Source organism: Macadamia integrifolia, chromosome 2 (assembly GCF_013358625.1).
Source record: "Macadamia integrifolia cultivar HAES 741 chromosome 2, SCU_Mint_v3, whole genome shotgun sequence".
Lineage (NCBI taxonomy): Eukaryota > Viridiplantae > Streptophyta > Magnoliopsida > Proteales > Proteaceae > Macadamia > Macadamia integrifolia.
The window spans coordinates 32,149,189-32,174,848 of NC_056558.1; the positions used below are offsets into that span (position 1 = coordinate 32,149,189).

General features: G+C 40.0%; 1 protein-coding gene across 3 annotated transcripts in view; it reads left to right on the forward strand.

The window, feature by feature from the left end:
- Window positions 1–1,698: 1,698 nt before the first annotated feature.
- Window positions 1,699–25,660, forward strand: part of LOC122058853 (protein TIC236, chloroplastic-like) — a 96,198-nt gene continuing 72,236 nt past the window's right edge. The window contains exons 1-2 of one of the 3 annotated variants that reach the window (XM_042621561.1): window positions 1,699–1,949; window positions 11,356–13,553. In XM_042621561.1, the coding sequence (XP_042477495.1) occupies window positions 11,467–13,553 (2,087 nt within the window). In that variant the 5' untranslated portion in view covers window positions 1,699–1,949; window positions 11,356–11,466. Of the gene's footprint in view, window positions 1,950–10,485; window positions 10,748–11,355; window positions 13,554–25,660 lie in introns of those variants that run through there. The other 2 variants (XM_042621568.1, XM_042621554.1) reach the window with 2 other exon arrangements.

A 25,660-nucleotide genomic window follows, 5' to 3' on the forward strand; every position in this document is an offset into this window, starting at 1 on the left:
ATTTTTTCTATATGAGATAGATGGATAGAAAAAAGATCGATTGAATAGATGAAATAACTGGATATATATAAAAAAAGATTATCCCCAATCAAGTGGTTTTTCACTGGGACACCCATCCTTGTTGCTATCCCCGTGAAACTTAAAAAACCCATCCTTATTGATGTCTATAGGCACCTCAGCCGATCAAGGAATGTTTATTTCCCCATTACTTATATTAAGAGTTAGGGTTTTTCTGGTAAACATATCAAGGGTTAGTTAATGCATAGTCGTAATCCAAGGGGGTAACGCAGTTGGTGAGCAACGAACTTAGTACAAGTCGTAAACTCGGACGTTCTAAGTTCGACTCCTATTAGGCACACCTTGGGTCACTCACACAAGGATGTTTAATGTTCTTCACTACTTTCAGTGAAAGTTGAATGGTTCTCATTCAACCTCGGTATGCCGAAGGCCTGGATACCCGTCGTTAACTAAAAAAAAAAAAAAAAAGTTAATGCATAGTCGTTATTATAAAGGTTCTCGGCGATTGTAAGGGAAAACTAAGGGTTACCTTTGCTATTATAAGGAAAAATTAAGGGTCACTTGCTATTCGTTGGGCCAAATGTCTGGACACCCTCAGTTAGCTAAAATAATCCTATCATCACCTGTTGTTAGTAATACTAATGAGATTGTCACTATATTTTAATGTTTGTATATTTAAGTATTGATGTTTGATTATTTATATATTTAGGAGTACATAGACTATTATTTGTATGCTTGGGCATCTACATACTTAGAAATTGTGAACATGTTTGAGTGTTCGAGACTTTGATTGCCCATTGCCATTAAGAAACCAGAGCTAAACCCACCTAGACTGTCCCATCATTAAACGGGACCAGATCCTAGTTTTGGATCAATAAACGGGACAGTCTTGGGATTGGCCCCTTGGGACTTAAACCAGTAAGGAACTATCCTGAATCCTTATTATTTAGAACCGTTCCATTAGACACCCTTAGATCCGTATCAGATCTGAATCAATAGGAATCGATCATGAAACTTTATAATCAGCTCCTCACATCTGAAACTTAGCAATTCATTCCCTAAAACCCTAGAATCACCTGCTCCAAAATTGCCAAAATTTGGATCGATCATGGTCGATTTTAATCCAAAGAGGCCAATCAATCAGCTTCTAATTTTGGAAGCCATGGCGAAGAGGACCTAGTGGTTTAAAGACGATCCTCTTTCATTCACAGGTGCATATGTAATATAACCTATGGATAGCTTGTGGGCTGTAAGAAAAAAAGGTTAACAAGTGCAACAACTGTAATTTGAAGTTCCAAACTAATCCGTTGAGAATGGTGCAACTCATTTTCTTTTCTAGGTGGGAAGAATTCACTGATTTTTCCATTTTCTCCTTGTGATTTGACTGCTTCCCTTCCCTAAAAATAAATATCAATTATCATGCAATACGGCAATACGCCATCTGAAGTCTAAACTTTGTCTCTGACATGTTAAACTAGATTATTGTACCGTTTGTTTCTCTTCCTTCACTTTTTTTTTTCCCCCAACGCCAATGATATCAGAACGGAAGGGCCAGCTGTCTTTGAAATAAAACAAAAAACAAAAAACAAAATGAGAAGAAGACAAGAGAGGAGGAGTGGGGAACAAGTAACTGCCCCCCCCTCTCTCTCTCTCTCAGTCTTCTTCGCCTCGCCCTCTCTCGGGCTTAGCTCTCCGCCTCTCTCACTCTCTCGATCTCGGCTCTTCAATCTATCTTCTTTTTTCTCCGAGAAGAAAAGAAAACAGGTTGCAGAGAGCGTGTTTGGCTCTCTGTTTCTTCTCCTTTATTCTGGTTTGTGAAATCAAAAGGTGAGCCTTCTACGAGGAGATTGATAGCGGCATGGTAGTGTTCTTCGTATCCATGGAAGCAGGGAAGGTGATAGTTCTTCATGTATTTGTCATTGCCAGTTCAAGTGAGAGTGTTTTTGTTCATGTGATTCCACCTTGTTATTTTGGTGAGATATTTTGTTAGCTAGGAGTTCGATATTACTCTTGATGTTTATTGGTAGTCTCTAGTACATCTAGAGATAACTATGTAACCCCATTATTTACCTAGTGGAAGTTTGATCTAGACTAGGTTTTATAATTTTTACCTTTCTCATTGAGAGGGTTTTTCACGTTAAAAATTGGTGTCTTCTATTGTGGTGTGGCATAATCAATTTAATTTACATTATTGGTTCTTTGCACATAGTTGTTGGCTTTGTATCTCTATTGTTTGCACATAGGTGGTGGGAAACTGATCTGGTTTTTTCCTAACAAGTGGTATTCAGAACTTGGATTGTACGTGTGTGTAAACAATGGAAAGGAACACTAGAACAATGATGGTAAGTTTAAATGGAAGTGACTAAATGATTTGGAAAGCAAAAATGGAAGACTTATTGTATTGTAAGGATCTATATACACCTATAGAGGGTGACACAGCAAAGTCAGAAAAAATATCCGATGCAGATTGAAAAATGTTAGACCGAAAAGCCATTGACTTCATTCAGCAATGATTGGATGATACAGTTTTTCATCATGTATCCACAGAAACATCGGATCGTTCACTGTGGAAGAAATTAAAATGGTTGTACGAATGGAAAACTGCTGGCAACAAAGCTTTTCTAATTAAAAAGTTTGTAAACTTGAAGTATAGAGAAGGAAGCTCATTTACAGAACATTTGAACGAGGTGCAAAGTATTGTGAACAAACTCTCCACTATGAATATTGTACTAGATGATGAGTTACAAACCTTGTTACTTCTCAGTTCATTACCTAACAATTGGGAGACATTGGTGATGTCTCTGAGTAATTCTGCTTATGATGAAAAAACTTATAATGGGCCAAGTAACTGAAAGTTTGTTGAGTGAAGAAACAAGGATAAAATCCACAGGTTCATCACAACAAGAGACACTTGTCACAGATAATAAGAGGAGAAGTAAACATAGGAAACCTCAATACAGAGAAAAATCAAAAGGAAGATCCAAGTCAAGAAAAGAGATTACACGCTACTACTGCAAAAAGGAAGGACACATGAAAAAGGAGTGCAGGAAGCCTAAGAGAGATACAATCAAAGAAAAAGGGGAAGAGAAGAAAGAAGAAAATGATATTGTTGCTGTCAGTTCAGGTGGAGACATTATTGTTTTCTAGGGTTGTGAAAAATCTTGGCTTACTCTCTCAGGTCATGACACAAACTGGATTGTTGATAGCGGTGCTTCGTACCATGCTACTCCTTACAGAGATTTATTTACTTCTTACAAGACAGGCGATTTTGGTGTTGTAAGAATGGACAACAATGGTACTTCAAAAATTGTGGAGATAGGTGACATAAGTGTTGAGACAAATGTTGACTGCAAATTAGTTCTCAAAGATGTGAGACATATACCAGAACTTCATCTGAATTTCATCTCTGCAGGGAAGATAGATGAAGATGGTTATGATAACCACTTTGGTAATGGTCGATGGAAGCTTACCAAAGGATCCCTTATGATGGCCAGAGGAAGCAAATGTTGCACATTGTACTACACAAAAGCACAAGTGTGCAAGGTTGAGGTGAACATAACAGAGGAGGAATCAGCTACAGACTTGTGGCATTGGCGACTTAGTCACATGAGTGAGAAAGGAATGCAAATTCTCACCAAAAGAAATTTGCTTTGCAATATGAAAGGTATGCCTTTAAAGCGTTGTGTTCATTATTTGGTTGGTAAACAACATAGAGTTACTTTTCATAAAAAGCTTTGTCAAAGAAAGAGAAATATCTTAGAATTGGTATATTCTGATGTCTGTGGTCCTATGAAAACTCTTAGTGGTGCTTCTTATTTTGTTACTTTCATAAATGATGCTTCTAAAAAATTGTGGGCATATGCATTGAAAACTAAAGATCAGATTTTGGATGTGTTTAAAAATTTTCATGCTATGGTTGAAAGAGAAACAGGGAAATCTTTCAAATACATTCATACAGATAATGGTGATGAGTACAGTGGTCCATTTGAGAAGTATTGCAACGATTATAGTATTCGACATGAGCTGACAATTCTCAAGACCCCTCAGTATAATGGTGTTTCTGAAAGAATGAACTGCACAATTATTAAAAGAATCAGGCGTATGCTCTCACAGGAAAAGTTGGCACGGTGTTACTGGGGAGAAGCTATGCGTACTGCTGTTTACTTGATCAACTTATCCCCATCAGTCCCTCTGAATGGAGATGTTCCTGAATGAGTATAGAGCAGGAAAGATGTTCCCATGATCATTTGAAGGTATTTGGATGCAGGGTATTTGTGCATGTTCCAAAAGATGAGCGGTCCAAGCTCGATGACAAGGCGAAGCAGTGTATTTTATTGGGATATGCAAATGATAATTTGGTTACAGGTTATGGGATCCAGTTGAGAAGAAGCACATCAGAAGCAGAGATGTGGTATTTCTTGAGGACTAGACAATTGAAAATTTTGAGAAAATTAAAAAGCCTCAACGATTTGTTGATGATCTGATTGATCTTGATCCAGTTCCTCCACCCATGGTGCATGATGATGATGGGAGAGATGTGCAAGATGGTGATGGTGATGTTCCTATAGATGATACAGGTAATGATGATCAGAGGGAGCAGCCCCCTCAAGAGCCACTAGTTGAACCTCAGTTGAGAAGATCTACAAGAGAGCGTCAACCTTCAACTATGTATCCACCAGATCAGTATATCACAATAACAGATGCAAGTGAACCGAAATGCTTTGAAGAAGCAAAGGTCGACAAGCATAAAACTAAATGGTTAAAAGCTATGCAAGATGAAATAGATTCTTTGCATAAGAATCAAACTTATGTTTTGGTGAATATACCTAAGGGTAAGAAGGCACTCAAAAATAAATGGGTGTTCAGGTTGAAGACAGAGAAGAACAACTCAAAACCAAGGTACAAGGCAAGGCTGGTCGTGAAAGATTTTGGGCAAAAGAAAGGCATTGACTTTGAAGAGATTTCTTTCCGTAGTGAAGATGTCATCCATTCGAGTTGTGTTGGGTCTAGCTGCAAGTATGAACTTAGAAGTTCAACGACTTGATGTGAAAACTGCATTTCTCTATGGTGATTTGAAGGAAGAGATTTATATGGAACAACCAGAAGGTTTCAAAGTCAAGGACAAAGAACACATGGTTTGCAGGCTAAGGAATAGCTTGTATGGTTTGAAACAGGCACCAAGGCAGTGGTATAAGAAGTATTCATTCATGATGGATCATGGGTACAACAGAACAACAATCGATCATTGTGTATTTGTTAAGAAATTTTTAGAAGGTGTGATTTCATTATCCTTTTGCTCTATGTTGATGACATGTTGATTGTTGGAAAAGACATCAACAAAATTGACAGGTCGAAAAAAGAATTGAGCAAGTCCTTTGCCATGAAGGACTTGGGATTGTCACAACAAATCTTAGGCATGAAGATCTCTCGTAATATGAAAGCAGGCAAAATTTGGCTATCACAAGAAGGTACATACAGAAGGTACTTGAAAGGTTCAAGATGGATAAAGCAAAGTCAGTCAATTCCCTACTTGCAGGTCACTTCAAGTTGAGCAATGAGCAGAGCCTTTCAACTGAGCAAGGAAGAGCGAAGATGAAGAAAATCCCCTACGCATCAGCTATGATGTGTACAAGACTTGACATTGCACATGCAGTTGGAGTGGTGAGCATATTTCTTACCAATCCAAGCAAAGAGCATTCGAAAGCAATAAAATGGATCATGAGGTATCTCAGAGGTTTATTCAAGGGATGTTTGTGCTTTGGAGGTGACAAACCTATGTTACTGGGATACATAGATGCAGATATGGCAGGTGACATTAACTCGAGGAAGTCTACATCAGGGTACTTATTCACTTTTACAGGGGGAGCAGTGTCATGGCAGTCCAAGTTGCAAAAGTATGTGGCATTGTCAACTACAGAAATTCAGTATATTGCTGCTATGGAAGCCTGCAAAGAGATGTTGTGGATGAAGGAGTTTCTTCATGAACTAGGTTTGAAGCATGACAGATACATTGCTTACTGTGATAGTCAGAGTGCCATCCACTTGAGTAAGAATCCAAGTTTTCATTAGAAGTCCAAGCACGTTGATGTGAGGTATCACTGGATTAGGGATGTTCTGGAATAGAATCTTATGGAAATTGAGAAGATCCATACTGACAAGAATAGTGCGGATATGATGACAAAGGCATTACCCAAAATGAAGCATAACTTCTGTAGAAGCATGGCAGGTTTGGATGTGCCAGATCTCTCCTTGTGAGTCAGAGGGGGAGTTTTGTTGTGTCCTCCTCACAAATCAAAAGGGCCAGCTGTCTTTCAAAAAAAAAAATGAGAAGAAGACAAGAGAGGAGTGGGTAACAAGTAACTGCCCCCCTCTCACCCTCTCTCACTCTCTTTGTCTTATATCTCTCTCTCCCCCTCTCGGTTTGAGCCCTCTCTCACTCTCTCGGTCCTCTCTGCCTCTCCCTCTCTAGGCCTTAGCTCTCTGCCTCTCTCACTCTCTCGGTCTCGGCTCTTCAATCTATCTTCTTCTTTCTCTGAGAAGAAAAGAAAATAGGTTGCAGAGAGCGCGTTCGGCTCTCTGTTTCTTCTCCTTCATTATGGTTTGTGAAACCAGAAGGTGTGCCTTCTGCGAGGATATTGATAGCGGCGTGGCAATGTTCTTCGTGTCCAGAGAAGCAGGGAAGGTGATAGTTCTTCTTGTATTTGCCATTGCCAGTTGAGGTGAGAGTGTTTTTGTTCATATGATTCTATCTTGTTATTTTGGTGAGATATTTTGTTAGTTAGGAGTAGAGTATTACTCTTGATATTTATTGGTAGCCTCTAATACATCTAGAGAGAACTGTGTAAGCCCATTATTTACCTAGTGGAAGTTTGATCTAGAGTAGGTCCTGTGGTTTTAACTTTCTCATTGAGAGGGTTTTACACATTAAAAATTGGCGTCTTCTATTGTGGTGTGGCTTGATCGATTTAATTTGCATTATTGGTACTTTGCACATAGTTGTTGGCTTTGTATCTCTATTGTTTGCACACAGGTGGTGGGAAACCGATCTGGTTTTTTCCCAACATAAACTGCATTCGACAGTTGGCAACATTGGGCATGCATCTCAAGTGCGACCCAACCGTTGGATGTTGGAGAGGATCTGGACCAGATAAAACAACTAGCAATGTAAGAGAAGCTTACCATAGCTCATATGTGCAATCGACCAAAATATGATGCTTCAATTTATGGTTAATTGGAATAGGGGAGAGATTAGGGGTGAAATAGGGTTGACTTAGCCCAATCCTAAGTCCCCTTAGCTGAGCCCATGCCCATACTCAGGGCCAGAAAAATCCAACCCTAACCTACCCTCAGGGCCTGGCCGAGTTAACCTTGATTGGTCCTAACCATACCACAACACATCACTACCATAACACCATCCCCAACCTCCATGGCCACAACCATGCCTACAATTGATCCCCTTGTTTCACCTTCCATATCCCTTTTTGTTGGCCAACTTTCTAGGTCGAATATCCAATGTTCTCTCCATTAGATAAGAAATAAACAAAAAAATGAAGAAGAAATACTGAGAGGAAGAAGACAAGGTCGGGCTCAGTCGAGACCTCAGCCCTGGCTCTGGGCCAAAGTTCTTCAACCCTAAGTTGCCCTTAGGGCTAAAAATCTTGGCCCCAACCCTGTTCGGGCTTAGGGTAGGCATAAGGGTTTGGGCCATCAGGGCCAAACTTACACTCATAGGAGAGATCATGGAGGGAGGTAATATGGGTTGTCTTTTTTTTTTTAGTCCCATATTGGTTAAATACTAAAGGAGAAAAAAAGATTGCTATTAAATCGGAGACCATAGAGGGTGGTAACATGATTGTTGTCTCGTCATGAACGTTTAGACAATGGGTGATGGGATTCAAATCCTATGCTGGGGAGGGACTAATGAGATTTTTCTGTCACTTTCTCTTTCCCATTTTCTCTCTCCTATTTTGTGTGTCTCTCTCTCTCCTCATTGGTCCCTCTCCAACACACACTTGCACTAGAGAGGATTTGAATCCTAGATGATGTTGGAACCAAATCTTCTCTAGCGTAGCTACATGTCAAGTGCACACCTGACAGTTGGGAGCCCCCCTTAGATGCAAGCCCAAATGCTCCCAATCATCAAATGTGCGCTAGGATCCTAGCTACTTTGTAGAGGATTCGGATCCGATGATAGCCACTACTCTTTTTAAAAACCTGGGACTTAGGTTGGTGAATAAGTTGTGACTAATCCTAATTCTAACCTATTTGATAGGGCCTATTCATGAAAAAAACCCTAAAATCCCTAAGTTTTTTTAGATTGGAGGACTGATTCTAAAGTTCTTAGGATCGATTCTTGCTAATTCTACAAGGACCGATTCGATCTTTAATTCCATGTTTTAAAACACTGGTAATGGTTGTAGCAAGTTTTTCTTGAACATATACAATAACAACTCAGCCTTTTCCAAGTAAATGGGATTAGCTATATAGATCTTTGCCCTCTAAACAACTATACTCTGCATGCCTTTCATTACTGCTTCTCCTGTGGTCATTTTTTGCCTACCCCTACCTCTTTTAGCTCATTCTATTTGAATATGATCACTCCTCCTTACTGAGGCATCCTAAGGTCTCCGTTGACCATGACCATACACCTTATATGACTTTCTCAAAGTTTGTCCTGAATTGGGGCAATTCTCAAGTCACCTATAATCCGATCATTCCTTATTCTCTCTCTCCTAATTTTGCTACACATCCATCTTAACATCCTCATCTCTACTACACTCAACTTATCTATATTATGCTTTGACTGCCTAACATTCTGTCCCATACATCATAGCTAATCTTATAACTATCATGTATAATTTTTTTTTATCTTTAAGATTGTGGTTGGTAGCCAAGAGAAGAAAAGAAAAAAAAAAGTACAATTTTTGTACTTATTTTTCTTGGGTTAAGAATTTTTCTTTGCACTTGGTATGTCTTCACCCAAGAGAAGATTCCTATTTTCAAATTCAAAATTCCTTTTGGGAATTGTGATTTCTTTTGCTCCCCCAAAAACTTTATTGCCAAAAACACAAGAAAACATGAGAAAATATGAAAACATAATAAGACAAAAATGAATGATTACACAATGATTTCCTATGTGTCTATCTCTCTCCTAAAATTAAAAAATTTTTGAATTTTTTTTCTTTTATTTTATTTTCTATATTCTTTTTTCTTTTATTTTCTTCTCTTGGCTACCAAACATAGCCTAAGGAAATACGTTAGTCACACAACACTCCAGATGCACCTCCCATCTCACTTTAATTATTTGAGAAACATCCTTTATATCACCTTCCTTGTCTTGTTGAACAGATAAAATGTTGTGGCAAAATGTTCCACGCATGACGTTGTGCCTTCAATTGTTGAATGGGGGAGATTAGGGATGTGTAGTAATAGTTCTACCCTCATCCTCATCCAACGGTTTATAAGGCATGATGGTGTAAGAATACAGAATAATGGGTGCGTCCCTGTTCCTTGCCCCACATCCAAATCTTATTTTAGAATAATTTTTTTTTTCTTTTTGGCGCCATATAGTGTCAAGGGTATTTGAGTCGTTTTGATTCTACCCTCATTTCGCTCTCTTCAATTCTCTACTTCTCCCTGCTCCGAATCAAAATTCTATGCAGAGATCAAAGCAAGTAAGAAAGCATCCTTCTCGTTAGCTTTTCCTGCATTTGTCTATTCAAAACAAAGAGGTATTCACATAAAAATGCATTTTGGGTGCTAAACTTTTAGCTCATTCCATTTGAATTTGATCATTCATCCTTACCGGGACATCCCAATGTCCCCATTGAATATGACCATACATCTTGAATCGCTTTCTCATAGTTGTCTTGAATCAGGGCAACTCCCAAATCACCTCTCTAATCCAGTCATTCCTTATTCTCTCTCTCCTAATTTTTCCATACATCCATCTCCACATTCTCATCTCTAGTACACTTGACTTATCTATATTATGCTTCTTAATTGCCTAAGATTCTGTCCCATACATCATAGCCGATCATACAACTATCCTATAGAATATTTTTTGAGCTTTAAGAAAATACGTTGGGTACACAACACTCCAGATGCACCTCCCATCCCACTTCAATTATCTAAGAAACGTCCTCCATATCACCTTCCTTGTCTTGTTGAACAAATAGAATGTTATGACAAAATGTTTCATGCATGACTTTGTGCCTTCAATTGTTGGATGGGAGGAGATTGGGGATGTATAATTATACTTCTATCCTCATCCTCATCCTCATCCTCATCCAACGGTTATAAGGCATGATGGTGTAAGAATACGAGAGAAATGGGTGGGTCCCTACTCTCTGCCCCAACATCCAAATCTTATTTTAGAATAAAGTTTTCTTTTTGGCGCCACAAAATGTCAGGGTATTTGAGTCATTTCAGTTGTACCCTTATTTCGCTCAACTCAGTTCTAAAGTTCTTTCTGTTCCGAATCAAAATTCTTTGCGGAGACCGAAGCAAGCAAGCAAAGCATCATTGTCATCGGCTTTTCCTGCATCTGTCTGTTCAGAACAAAGAGGTATTTTCAGAAAACTGCATTTTGGGCGCTGGAATACCTAAAAGGTTGAACTCAAATGTGTCATCTCCGTGAAGGAAAAATTCGCTGATCAGTAACAAATATTTTATTTTCTCTTTTATTATTTTCTTGTTCGAAGTTTCAGACGGGATTCGATCAGAAAAGGTAAGTTATTACCGTTTCGAAGCTCAGAATCGTCATCCTCTTTTTCTTTTCCTTCACCCATAATCAATTCATGCTTCGTCTTCTTGTACACCTTTCTTCTAAAATCGATTTCAGACAGTTGAGTTTGAAACTTTGAAATCTGGAACTAGGAATCAGTTTAAATACATGATTATATCGTCCATATCCTCCATGTCTTACGCTTTCTCGAAATGAAGAGCATTGTAGTGGCATTTATTTTTACACTTTTAGAATTTATCCAGATTTCGTTCTTATTTTTACACCTTTCAGCATTTATTTCGCTGCATCTAGTGGCAATCCTTAAATATCTTTTCCTTTTTTGTGTCATAGCATCTTTGGTTCCTATTAGTAAACTGGAATTTTGGGAGACCAGTCGAATCATCGTGTCTTACTATTTTTTGTTTGTACCGTTAATCTATTGTATACTCTGGAAAACTTTCAAATGGATGTTTTTTTTTTTGTTGTTCTTTTTCTTCTTCTACTACTTTTTTTTCCCCTTGATTTTAGAAATGTTGGATGGGTATATTTTTAATTTAGTTGAAATATGGAACTTTGACGATGGAGTACTTTTCTGTGCTCTCATTGAACAGGATTTGAATGTTTGGGCACCCAGTGCTTTTCTGAAACTTTAGGGGACTGAGAGCTGGTTCTTGGTCCCTGGCAGATGTGTACAATCTGGAGGAAGCATACCACGGAAGATAATGAGCATTGAACATCTCCATAGCCCATTTATAGGCTTTCAATCCCGAAATGCCCCAAATATGAAAAGCAATGTCAGTTTCACTTTCGTGGATAGAAGAAGGTTGCAAACGAATACTTTCCCCAAGTTCTATTGTGCAAAGCAGAATCATGGTGGGTACCAAGGGATTTGGTTATCAGTTTTCAATGGGAGAGAAATCGAGCTTTTGTCGAGTAACATTTGGTCAAGAAGTAGGTTAAAGATGAACCGTACTTGGGAGCTCATCTCCCAAAGTAAGTCTATTGTTAGATCTTTGGATCCTTTGTGGAAGGAGGGATTGCTTTTCATCAGGTGCTCTATTTTCTTTGCTGTGATATCTGCATTAGGGATGTTGGTCTGGTATGGACAGGTGAAAGCCAGGAGTCTTGTTGAAGCCAGGTTTCTGCCGTCTGTTTGTTCAGTACTGAGCGAACATCTTCAGCGTGAGCTTGATTTTGGTAAGGTAAGAAGTATTTCACCATTCGGTATTACCTTGGAATCATGCTCAATTGGGCCTCAGCATGAAGAGTTCTCCTGTAGTGAGGTCTTCACTATGAGACTTCGTATCTGTCCTTTTGCTAGCTTGAGGAGGGGGAGGATTGTGATCGATGCAGTCTTATCTCAGCCAAGTGTGCTGATTGTGCAAAAAGAAGATTTCTCTTGGTTAGGAATCCCTTCATCTGAAGGTGCTTTGCAGAGGCACTCCTCAACTGAAGAAGGTATAGATAATCGTACAAAAACCAGGAGGGTTGCTAAAGAGGAAGCTGCAGCTCGCTGGTCCAGAGAAAGGGATGAAGCAGCAAGAAGAGCTTCAGAGACTGGCTACATTTTCCCTCAGCAATGTTCTAGTTCTTCAGAAGTTAATGTTCTCAAGGAGGATCCAGGTCATTCTAATGGGCTAGCTACTTCAGAATCCTTTTTTTGCGTGGATGAACAGATGCACTGGAGAGATCATCATTGCATGGACACAGGTATTGAGTATGGATTGAAGCATGCGGATCTAGAGAAATCATTTGGTGTGAAAAAACCTAGTACCAACCTAAAGTTCTGGTCTAAAATGATATCACCCATTAAACACAGATTTAAAAGAAAGACTCGTGATAGAGATATCTCTGAAGCTGATGCTGCTGCCAAAAGGAGAAATCTCGAGCGAAGTGCAGTAGCTGCACTTGCATATTTCCGAGGTGGGAAGTTCGGTGAGCCTTCACAATTTGTGCGGCCTTCAGCTGAAACTCTTGTTACGGAATCTGTTGATAATCATAATGCAACCAGGACTGGGGTTAATAATGCCAAATGTAGGGTATATGATGACCAGTATGTTGAAGCTGATTTCAAAGGGGTGAAGATTGCCTGGCATGAATCCTTGGAAAATGCTTCTGGATACTCCATAGACAATTTAAACAGTGAATTAGTAGACAGCATTACCAATGATTTTGGATATCAAGGTAATTCAGGATTTCAGCACCTGAAAGAGAACAAACATACCAGTGTCCAAAAGGATAATGGCTTCAGATTTTTGCAATTACCTTTTCTTACAATTGTTGGGAAACTTAAGAGATTAAATAAGTCTAATAGAGAAAAATTGGCACCGAGTGAGAAAGAGCAAACTGATGAGTACAATGTAAACATCGTGGGTTACGATAGAATTCATGTTCAGGATAGTACCAGGGTCAGTTCCAATAGTTTACCGGACCAGATAACGGAGTCATTTGAAGACAGATCCGAGGGCTGCAGGGGAGGTCATACATCTGAAGGTGCAAGTCCTACAAAGCTTGATACATCACCAGTAATAAACCATGCAATTCCCATTTGGTACGTGGGCCTGAAATCAGGTTTACCCTCTTTCTCTAGAGCTATTGGAGAGTTGTTATCCAATTATTTCGCTGGTAGCATTGAGAAACTGAAATCAAGCATGGGTCTAAAGGTTGAAGATCTTGTTGTTGAACTTACTGAAGGGGTCGATGAAGTACAAACAGAAGGTATTGAGAAGATTCTCCCGGTTACGTTGGATTCTGTGTATTTCACAGGTGGATCATTGATGCTACTAGCATACGGTGACCAGGAGCCTAGGTGAGGTTCTCTTATAACTACCTCATTTCGGTACATAATGTTGATTCCCTTTATGATTTTAAGATTGACTAATCTAGTTCTGCCTTTCTGGCAAGTCAAACTACTGTCTTTTTCAACTCAGTGAAGATTAGTGACACGGATTTGACAAAACATTGTTGATGGTGTATTTAGGGTTCTCACCTTTCCACAATATTAGACAATGTAAGTCAAGAATAAACATATATTGGAAGCTAGTTGAGCAGTGATAGACAAAAGGCTTAAAAATCATGATAGAGGAGTTTCAATAATTCACTGCTAGAAATTGGGCAGGACAAGGGGTTTGATCCAGTCAATCTGGTTTTCAGTGAGGTTTATTTATTTATTTATTTTTTATAAATGGTTTGAAAATGAATCTTGAACTTAGAGCCTAGGGGGCCACATGACCTGCTTCTCCAAAAAGATGGAACTCTCTCAAAATTTGGAAGAGGTAGTCCCTATTCTAGTTTATAGTTCCTTTAACTGAAAATAAAAGTGATAACTATTTGCCCTGTTGACCTTGAGAATACGAAAAATATATGGACACACACATACAGAAATAGTCCCTGGAGGAACCCTGGGTCCATTGTCCACTATTTTAAGCATTTGGGGGGGGGGGTTGGTCTGGTCAACCTTTGGATGGTAACACGTCCTTGGATTAGCCACATGTCAAATTTTGGTTCCCATTTCAATCATATGGCCCACCATATATTGAATTTTCATTTTATCATTTTTTTTCAATTTGGTCAATTTAAAATACCAAACCCAACTCATTGATGTATACCACAGTCTATACTATCCACTTAGACTAAGCAACTAAGAGTGTATTTTGACTTCTAAACTGACTAGATATCAACTTGGCTTACCTTTTATAAGTCCCTACCTAAACTAATTAAAGAACTAAAGCTATACCTAAAAGACTACTCTTTTATTAAAATAAAAGGAAAGTTACAAGGAAACCCCTTTTTATTTAAAACTGACCCGTGTTACGTAACCTACAATAATAGTTATTCTCGCTGGTAAAAAACTTCCCCAATTTGGATCTTTTGAAAGATCCCTTTTTTTTTCTTTGGGTGCAAGGATCTTTTGAAAGATCAAATGCTTAACAAATGGAGATGCTTCAGCTGCAGGGAGGTGTGAGATTCATAGTGATTACAGAATACTCTGAAGTTGACTTGCTAATCTGTGACTGATGTAGATCAAGCTTGCACAAGGAAGAGACTGCTGGCCCCATCGAATCAAGTCCAATGTTGGACCAGCCAGCCCTCCACCTTGGCCCCATCTAACCAGCCCAAAAGGAGAGCTGGAAAACACTGTTCCAATGAACAGTAACTTCTGCAGCTTTTGTTCAATGAAGATCTTCTAAAAGATCCATATAACTGTCCCTTATTCTTGAAAAAGAAGCTTCAAAAGAAGAGTTCCAGCAGCCATCGAATTGCCTAAGTTAGCCTAGGATTTAGCTTCAGTTGGGAATCGGAGATTAGGGAATGATTCGACTTATCAGTAATGACAGAGGTCTTTCTTATTTATAACAAGATTACAATAAATCAAACAAGGAAAGTAGGGTAACGCTGATTAAGCGTCTCTATCTACAAGACGACTAAGCGTCCCTATCTACAATACTTACTACGGTAAATAGTAAATAATAAAACTTAACCAAGGTAAAAATAAAACTAACTATGGTCATCTCAACACTTCCCCTCAAGTTGTTGCAAATATATCATGCATGCCCAACTTAGAGACAAGAGGATGAAATGCCTTACAGTGAACAACCTTGGTAAACACATTAGCTAACTGATTTGTAGTACTAACAAAGGGAATACAGACAATCCCTTGGTCAAGCTTCTCTTTGATGAAGTGTCTAATAATCTCAATATGCTTGGTCCTATCATGCTGAATAGGGTTGTGGGATGTTGATGGCTGCCTTGTTATCACAAAACAGACGCATAGGACCTTCTACATTAACTCGGATATCACTCAGTAGGCTCTTAAGCCAGACCAACTCACAAATCCCTTGGGCCATTGCCCGATATTTAGCTTCAGCACTAGACGAGATACCACGGATTGTTTCTTGCTACGCCAAGTAACAAGGTTCCCTCTAAGGAAAGTACAATACCCATAGGTAGATCGCCGATCATCAATAGATCCAGCCCAGTCAGTATCAGTAAAGGCGTCAATCTTCAAGTGCCCCTGATTAGAATACAAAATACCCTTTCCAGGAGAGGATTTCAAGTACCGTGGATCCGGTACACAACATCAAGGTGAGGTGTCCTGGGATCATTAAGAAAATGGCTAACAATAACCACAACATAAGCAATATCGAGTCTGGTGTGGGACAGGTAGATCAGACATCCAACAAGTCTCTAGTACTGCACTTTATCAACAGAGTCACCCATTGCACTGCTTAGCTGATGATTGACCTCCATAGGGGCATCTACAGGCTTGCACCCAAGCATACCTATCTCACTAAGGAGATCCAAAACAAACTTCCTTTGGGAAATGAAGATACCATTGTTAGATTTAGCCACTTCAATCCAAAGGAAATACCGATGGGGCCCTAGGTCCTTAGTCTCAACCTTTGCTGCTAGTAAGGCTTTAAGGTTGGAGATCTCATCATTGTTACCAGTAATCACAATATCGTCAACATAGACAATCAGAGCAGTGACCTATACCTTTCGCCTTTGTGAACAAGATGTGATCAACTTGACTCTGTCTATTTCCAAAGCTTATCATAGCTTTCGTGAACCGGCCAAACCATGCCCAAGGAGACTGCTTGAGGCCATACAACGACTTCTTCAACTTGTAGACACGTCTGGCACTGGAAGGAGTGGCATAGCTAGGAGGAACATCCATATAAATTTCCTCTTCAAGATCTCTATACAAGAAAGCATTCTTGACATCCAGTTGTTGTAGATTCCATCCCAGATTTGCAGCAATAGATAGCAATGCCCTGATAGAGTTCATCTTTGCAACTACGGCAAAGGTTTCCTGATAATCAATCCCATATGTTTGGGTAAAGCCCTTAGCCACCAAACGTGCCTTGTACCGCTCAATTGTCCTATCAGCTTTCTGCTTGACTGTAAACACCCACTTGCACTCAATTAATTTCTTTCCCTGAGGAGGAAGAACAAGTTCTGAGGTACCATTTTTATCTAATGCCAGCATTTCCTCAACCATTGCAGCTTTTCACTTTGGATCATTTATGGCTTCCCTCAACCATATGAAGACAACAAAGAAACAAAGGCCTTATAGGAAGGAGATAAAGATGCATAGGAAACAAAATTGGAGATGGGATGCTTGGTACAAGAACGAACTCCTTTTCTAACAGCGATAGAAAGATCGTCCACTGTAGGAGCAAAAGGTATAATATCAAGTATGGGAGGCTCTGAAGAAGTAATAGGTGCAACATTAAGTATGGGCGAAATATTACCTGATACTGGTGGATTCGATGGAGGTGCTTCAGAAGGGTATGGCTGGTTACCAGTGGTGTCTTGCTCCTTGGCGTTTTGCTCCTTGGACCTCCAAGTGTAAGTGATCACATCTCTTACAAGCTGATCTGGTGGCTCTCCCTGATCGGGAGGCATACCCTGAATAGGAGACGTATCAATAACAAAAGGAGGCTCTTCCTCAAGACTCTCCCCCTGAAGAGGTGACGTGAAATACACCTCAAACTCATGGAAAGTGACATCCATGGTGACATACAAGCAGCGAGTAGGAGGGTGATAATACTTATACCCCTTTTAAGAAGCCGAGTAACCAAGGAAAACACACTTTAGAGCCCGAGGATCAAGCTTGGACCTTGAAGGAGAGGAATTATGGGCAAAATAGACACACCTAAATACCCGAGGAAGACTACAAACAATTGTAGGATCAAGGAGAAAAGAAATAGGGGGCTTAAAGTTAAGTACATTAGAGGGCACCTGGTTAATAAGGTGGGCAGCAATAAGAACGGCATCGCCCCAAAGATATTTAGTAACACCAGTAGCAAACATTAGTGCTTGAGCAACGTCAAGGAGATGATGATTCTTGTGCTCCAGAATCCCATTTTGTTCAGGTGTCCTAACACAAGATGTTTGGGAGAGAATGCCCTGAGATTCAAGGTAGTTCTGAAACTCCCCATCTATATACTTAGTGCCATTGTCACTACGAGGGACTCGTATAGTAACATGAAACTGGGTACAAAGCATGGCATGGAAAGATTTAAAACAAGAGAAGGCATTAGGCTTATTATACAACAGATATGTACAATTATCAATAGAAGTAATAAACCGACAGAAGCCATCCCTATCAATTGTTCGAGAAGGACCCCACAAATCTGAATGAATAATAGAAAAAGGAATAACACTTTTATTTTCAGTAGGAAAGTAAGAGGTGCATGTATGTTTAGCCAACTCACATACATCAGACTTAAGTTGTTCCAAACCACAATGTTTAACTAAAGTAGGAAACATGCGACATCAAAGATGAAAAGAAGGAAATCCAGCTGTTGCCATAGGCTGCATAAGGTGGAATAATAAGCTGAGAGAGACAACCCTTTCTGAGTGGTGGAACGAACGGTACGACGAATCTCCTAGGCATGAGCATAGTTCCCCCCTGAGAATAAGTATGCTTTACTGCATCCCAGAGATCTTTAGCAGGAATTAAATAGGACAAAGCTTAGGCTGATAGCAGGCTCCATAGAGTTGATCAGAAAGGACATAACAATGGCATCAATGGCTAACCAGGTGTTAGCGGCGGCTGGATCAGTCAGTTAAGGTGTGTCTCCAATGAGAAAGCCGGAGAATTTCCCACGGATAGTAAGGAGGTAGGCACGAGACCACGTGAGGTAGTTCTGACCATTAAGTTTGATGGGGCCAGGATGATCAGTAGACTGATTGCTTGAATGGTGACCACTAGAGGTCTCAGAGGAGGCAGCAACAATCTTAGCATCATCAGTTACTGTAGTCATGGCTCAGTGAGCGGAACATGTGGACTGTGCAGGCAGGTGCAAAGGGGCGGAAGGTGTAGGCTGTGACAGGCGCAGATGCAGGTGCATACAGGTGCAGCCAGACGCAGGTGCAGGTAGGCCTAGGCAACAGGGGCACAGGTAGCAGGGGCACAGGTAGTAGGCAGCAGGCAGCGATAGGTGTAGGCGTAGGCAATGAGTAGATGTAGGAAACAACAGGTGCAGGAAGTGACATGCCCAGGAAGCAGAGGTAGCGACAGGTAGTGGCAAGAAGAGAGAAGGCGAGGCGTGGGTAGGGGTAGGTAGCGATGTCACGACGGAGGCGGAAGAGGGCGCTGAGAGAAAGCGCAGTGGGTTAGGGGTTAGGTTTGCATGGAACGGGGTTTAGTTTACTATGCTAGACTAGGAGGCGAGGGCCCCCAAGGGGGGAGAAGAAAACCAAAAAAGAAGAAAAAGATTTTAGGGTTTTTGGCTCTGATACCAAGTTGAGAATAAGAGATTAGGGAATGATTCGACTTGTCAGTAGTGACAGAGGTCTTTCTTATTTATAAGAATATTACAATAAATCAAACAAGGAATATAGGGTAACTCTGACTAAGCGTCCCTATCTACAAGACGACTAAGTGTCCCTATCTACAATACTTACCACAGTAAATAGTAAATAATAAACTTAACTAAGGTAAAAATAAAACTAACTACGGTCATCTCAACAGTTTCTATTTTGATTGTCCAAGTTAGTTTCCTATTTTGTTAGTGAAGTAGTTTCTATTTTGTAACTTGGGGTTGTTTCCTTATTGTCATTGGTTTGTTAGTTTCTAATTTGGTTAAAACTTGGTTAGCAAGTTAGGCACAAATTGGAAAGCCTTATTCCAGTCCATTAGTTTCATTTTCTGTTATTTCGTTATGTCCAAGTTTTGTAAGGCTATTAAAGCCCATTGATCATGATAAAAAGATGGATTGAAGTTTATGAATTTGAGTGTTTACTCATGGCTGAGATAGCTGTTACCTTGAGGGGCGTGAGACCCAAAACCTGAGGGGTGAGATGTCCATTCCCTAACTCTTCTTCTAACTTTTTCAACCCCCCATCGATTCTCTTTTTCCTTTCTTTTATTTCCTTATTTGTTTTCTGTGAGAGTGTGTGATTGATTATTGTTCGAAGATCTCAATATCTACTATTTTATTTTTTCAAACTAACTTCCCACAAACAAGACACCATATGAACCCTTAGATTAGGCTGTTGTTTTTGTTATAAATTATTCTTATTCCTTTTAATAGTGAAACAATATCAAAGTAGTAAAACCAGTAAATGAAAGAGGAAAGGATATGAGAAAGAGGGGACTGCTAAGAGAACAACGACCGATACTCTCTAGCCCCCAATCGGTAGTTATTTATAATAAAATAATATGTCAACTTAGGACTTCCTTCTTAGACTAGGAAAGGAATCTTGATTAGCCTAAAACTCTAGTACTTGCTTAAAATAGAAAATAACCATAGTATACTAAACTAAATAGGAAACAAGAGATAGACCCACAATAGGAAACAAATCAGCTATTGTGGGTACACACAAGAGATAAAACACACGACCTCTCTGACAAATAGGTTGCTTTTTTTGTTTTTTTTCTTTCTTTCTTCAGTATTGTGTTTTGTCTTGATCTAGTTAATTGTAAATTGGGTTATAACTTGTAATATGTGCTCATCAAGAATATATATATATACATATATATTGTTGGCGATGGTTGAAACTTAGGCGCGAGGTGGGGGGGTGGGGGAGGTGAATCAACAACTCAGCCTTAGCCCAACTACATGAGGTCAACTACGTGGATCCTTGTCCTCCAATCAGCTCTATTCAACGTCATGGTTGGTACAAGGCATAAGCTATGCATGTCTTTCCTCACCACTTCTTCTAAGGTCATTTTAAGTCTGCCCCTAGCTCTTTTAAATCCTTTAATCTAGATAAAAATCAATCTTGCATATTGGAGCATCCAAAGGCCTCTATTGAACATGGCCATGTTACCTTAAACGACATTCTCGTAGCTTATCATGTATCGGAGCTACTCCCGAACTAGCTCTAATATGATCATTCCTTGCTTTATCTTTTATAATTTTACCACTCATTCATCTTAACATCCTAATCTCTGCTACACTGAGTTTATCTACATGATGCTTCTTAACTGGCCACCATAGTTATCAAGGCCAGCAGTCAATTAACTGTATAAAATTTTTTTCTTTTTTAAAAATGATCTATAGTCAATTAAGTCCTGAGAATTTTGATTATATTTTTAAGGTGTTGATGCAACTGAATCGACAAATGGCACGAATGGATGAACAATTAGAATGCAACGACGTGTTGGTGTCTCAGAATCATTAATAGCACCTGTAGCACCTTTACAGGAAGTGAAGAGACCTCTATTCAAACCAAAAGAACATGAAGTTGAGGTTAATGTTGAAGAGAATCCAGAAAGTAGTGTTGAAGCTTCAAAGATGAAGGTCAAGAGATAGAAGATTCCACTGAAGAGTTCTACGTTGAAGATATCAGAGTAGACAAGACTGAAGCCGTGGAAGATGAGGTAGTGGTTGAGAACACTCCACAAGAAGTCTTCGAGATTCATGATGAAAAGGAAGAGCTTGTGCCTCCAACTCTCAATGAGAATGTTACCACCGTTGAGGACTCTATGCATACGATGTTTATGATTGATCTTGATTCAGAAATTGATCACGCAGAGTTTGTTATGGCATCATGGTTCTTTGAAGAGGAATCTCCACACCTTAAAAGACTATATTCTAAAAGTTTACAAGCAAGTTAAGCAACCAACATTTTGTTTGGAAATGGTCAAAACTGCTACTCACATGTTGTTTTCCCCTTATCATTGCAAAATTCGTGGACAGATTTTTTCAAGCTGGGGAGAGTTGATGTAGATTCGTCACAAACTAGGCTTGTTTTATTAGGTATAAGTCCAAGTTTGGGTTGCCCATTTGTTGGGCCTTGGTCCATGTGGTTTTGAGTGTAATAGGCCGCTTTTATGGGCCTATACTGGGGGTAGTATGGTTGCATACGAGATTAGTAGTTTGTTTTGTTTTATGTTGATTTGGTTTGGTTCATTAGTTGAACCTGGTTCATTAGTTGAACCAAGTTGGTCAATTTAAGTTATGTTAGTCTTTGTTTGGTTTCTTAGGAGTCAATTTATTAGTTGCTAGTTTCATTTTTGAAAGTTTCCTTTTTTAGTTTTAGAAACTAAACTACTATACTCAGTGAATCTTTTGAGCTTTCCTTTTCTGGAACCTGCTGTTAGGATGTAATTCCCCCTCCACCCATTATCACTGTAAATAACGAGGCAAGGCTTCACAGAAGTCCACGATTTGAAGAATTAAACAACGGATGCTGCTGCTGCTGCTTCTCCTTGCTGAGAATTATTTTGTGTTTGATCAAAGTTGATGAACTGGTGTTCGATCCTGTGACTCTCTGCCGTGTGAAGTCTGAGAGGTCATTTTTCTTATCTTATTATCTTCTTTACTGTTATACAAGCATTCAAGGAACTCCCATTCATCCCTCAGATCAACTTAGGTAACATAATGTGCTGTCCTTCCTTTATTTTCTATTTCCAGCCTGAGAATCCCTTGTTTCTTGTTCCCCAATCCAACCCTGCCCAGAACAAACTAGCCAACAGCTTTGGCCCATCTTTTGGTCGAATCTTCCCACCAATAGGACTGAACTCGATCCAAGTTTCAGCCCTATTAGACCACCCAATTGAGAGTTATAAGAAATCTCCATCTTTTTGTCTTGTAGTGGTTTTACTTCAAATTTCATATCTGTAACCTGAAATCGATAGAAAGGATTAACCTGTCCCTTCAATATCTGTTATTTACTGATGTTTTAAATCATGATTTAAGTCTGCTTTCATATCCTAGTCTGATCATGATTGCTGATTTCAGATCTGTCCTGCAACCCTAAGTATTGCAATCGATAGCTTCGATTCCCAGTTCTGTTTCCTTCTTTTTGTCTGATTTGATCTGTACTGTTGGTACCTTGAATGTTGGTTGTTCTTTATCCTGCAGCATTGGGATTAGGTTGACTTGTCAATCCTACTTCTACATTACATGATACTCCAAATATCCACACAAGCACTACACAACACAAATTACACGTGGTTCGGCAAGTTGCCTGCATCCACAGAGCAATCCCCTCTCTGAGCTTTGTATATTGCTCAATACTGTACTAATTTAGTCCATGGTTCTAGGTTTTCGCAAATTTCGACCGAAATTTCGCAAATTTTAATGGTTTCGACCCACCTCAAGATTTCAAAGTTCTGGAAATTTTGACCCTAATTTAGGAAAATTTCGACCCAAATTTCTGGAATTAGCCCAAAAAAAATTCATGGTTTCAACCAGGTTTCGGAAATGGTCGAAACCCTAAATTTTGAAGTTTGAACCTTGCTTTAGTCAGCTACAACTGACAAGGAGCTCCTACCTCCAGTTCACTCAGCATACAACCAGGAGGGCCCTACAACGCCAAAATATGGTAGCTACAACTCTCGTGTCCAGCACCCACTGAACACCCTAGATATAAAGTCAAATGGGCTTATAAATTTTCCATACAATGATGCTCAATCTAGACCAGGAATTCAACAATATTCAATTTAGCTAGCATACATGGATACAAGAATACAATGCAACTACCTAAAGGTAGAAACCCTTACAACCGTGCTTGGATTTGATTCTTGGTACCTGGAGGATATTTGAGTCACCACTTCAGCTTCATTGTCCATTGGAATCTTCAACTACCTCTTTTTGATGGAGAACTTGAATCTTCAAGTGTACCTTGCTAGTGGGACCCTTTCTTCTTCTTTCTCTTCTCTTTCTTGGAAAAATCCCCTTAGGAATGCCTTCAATGCTCAGCTACGATTCACAAGCCTTCAATGGAGCTTAATGGCCTTTAAGGATGGTTGTTGGAAAGGGTTAATGCCTACTCTTGTCCTCCTCCTCCTTCCCCTTTTATTTATTCTCTTTTAGGGCTTGGACCCTCTTTTTCCACCCACAATGAGTATATTCATGTTCTCGGGACAAAATGGGGCATGCTAAAAAAAAAGCGGGCCAATTTGGACCTAAAATGGCCTCACAATGGCCAATTGAATGTGGACCATTGGATTAGATCAAGGGGAAGGGTTAGGGATGCACCATAGGGCATCTAGTGGATCTGCTGCAGCCTGCAGTACCCGTACACATGTATGGTCGGTGGGAGGAATAGAAGCTGTCAAATTGAACTTCCAATTTGCGGGTCAATTATCGGCCGTTTGATTACGTGGATCAGCTTCATTCCGTCATGCAGAAGCGAGAGGCTTAGCGGCCTTTGAAATGGCGTCTGCGTGAAGCACAATACCACGCCTTTGAAAAGGCGAGACAAACAGAGGCTGTTAGATCTGCCTCGATTGCGGGGCTCACGAGGATGCGTAGATAGGAATCTTATACTATGGTACTCTGCATGTGCGATGCTTCAGTTTGAGGCGGTGATAGCATAAAATGTAGAGCACGAAGGGTCTATGATCTTGACCAATGATAGGAGCCGCGCTGAAATCTTCAGTACTTTCTCGAGCGCACTGTAGTCTTGGCCTTGCAATGAGAATCCCGACGACATGGTGGTTTGTTTGGCTTGCAATCGGCATCGATCGTTTGCAACGACAATCCGAATTGTCACGCAAAGCACTTGGAAGGCTTAATGCTCATTGTCGGGGTCCAAACTTACCCAGAGGACATGAAAATGCCCCTTCATTTGGGCAATACGTCGAACAAGTAATGGCCCATTCATGCCTTAGCCGGATTTTTGAATCAAGCCCATGTGGGCCCTAGGTCTGTGACCTGCCTCCATGCGCGCATGGAGTGGTGTGTGTGGCAAGCCAGCCGTGGCTGGCTGCTGCTGCCTCTGCCCCTTTTGATGTGTGCTGATCATACATGCAGCATGCGCACGGCACCAGTGCCTGCTGCACCTGTGGCCCATGAGCTGCCATGTGACAGATGCCACATCATCATCCACTGAATCATCATGCGGTCATCACCTTGCCATGTGCGTGTGTGCCCTCTTTGAGACGTTTCGTCGAACACTGGGATTCTGGAGTGACTACAGAAATGGCCATAACTCCCTCACCTGGACTCAGATTGACGTGATTCCAGTTGTGTTGGAAAGAAGACTCAACCCCTACACTTCTCCAGTACAACTCTCATTCCAATTCTGCCACTTGGCCTGCCTAAATTGGCTGCGAAGCTGACACATGGTGCCACTGCCATTCTCAGCCACATCTTGGCCCTTGTACACTGTACACAGCTCTAACTAACAGTATTGGCAACAATGACAACCATATATATATATGTATATATATATATATATGGAAACACTTCTTGTAACCAAAGTTGGTGAGAAAGAAGTTGTAGCCTTAATTAATTTTTTGCCCTTTAGTTTAAAAATTCTTTGAATGAGGGAAAAGTCCTGTCATTTCATGTGTACTTGAAAAACATGCAAGACTATGATAGTTCCAGCAACACTAAAGTGGACTAAATCTCAGAATTAGCCATTGACCATTCTGATGGTCCAGATCTTCCAGTTGAAGGTAGCCCCTGTTGAAGGGATTAACTTCTGAAAAATATCAGCCTAAACTGATGGCTGAATACAGGACCATGAAGGGAACTCAGAATTAGAAGGTTAGAAATAAAAAATAGTAACTCACAGTTACAACCACTCCAGCCATTAGATGAAGCTCAAAACACAATCGAAGGAAGGTCTATGGCAGGGTAGTATCATACTAAAACATGGGCTGCATCTGAAGAAAGGATCTGCAGTTCATTGAATTCGAAGATATCAGCAATAGGACTTAAAATAAAAGATGCCGTAGGGTATTTTCTTGATGTTTCCAGGCAGCACTTGATCTATCAGCAACAGCACTCTTCTAAGATCCAGACAATAATTCCAGCAGCAGCGTCAGGCCTTTGAATGATCTCAGATGTTGGGTATTTCACAGATCAGTAAAATAAAAGCCAAGGGAAATTGATAGAAAGAAAGAAAAAGAAGATGGGGATGGGATAGTTGGTTGTGCCTCCCACTCAACCTAGGCCTCTCACCTCACACAGACATTGTTAACAGCCACACTTTTTTTTTTTTTTT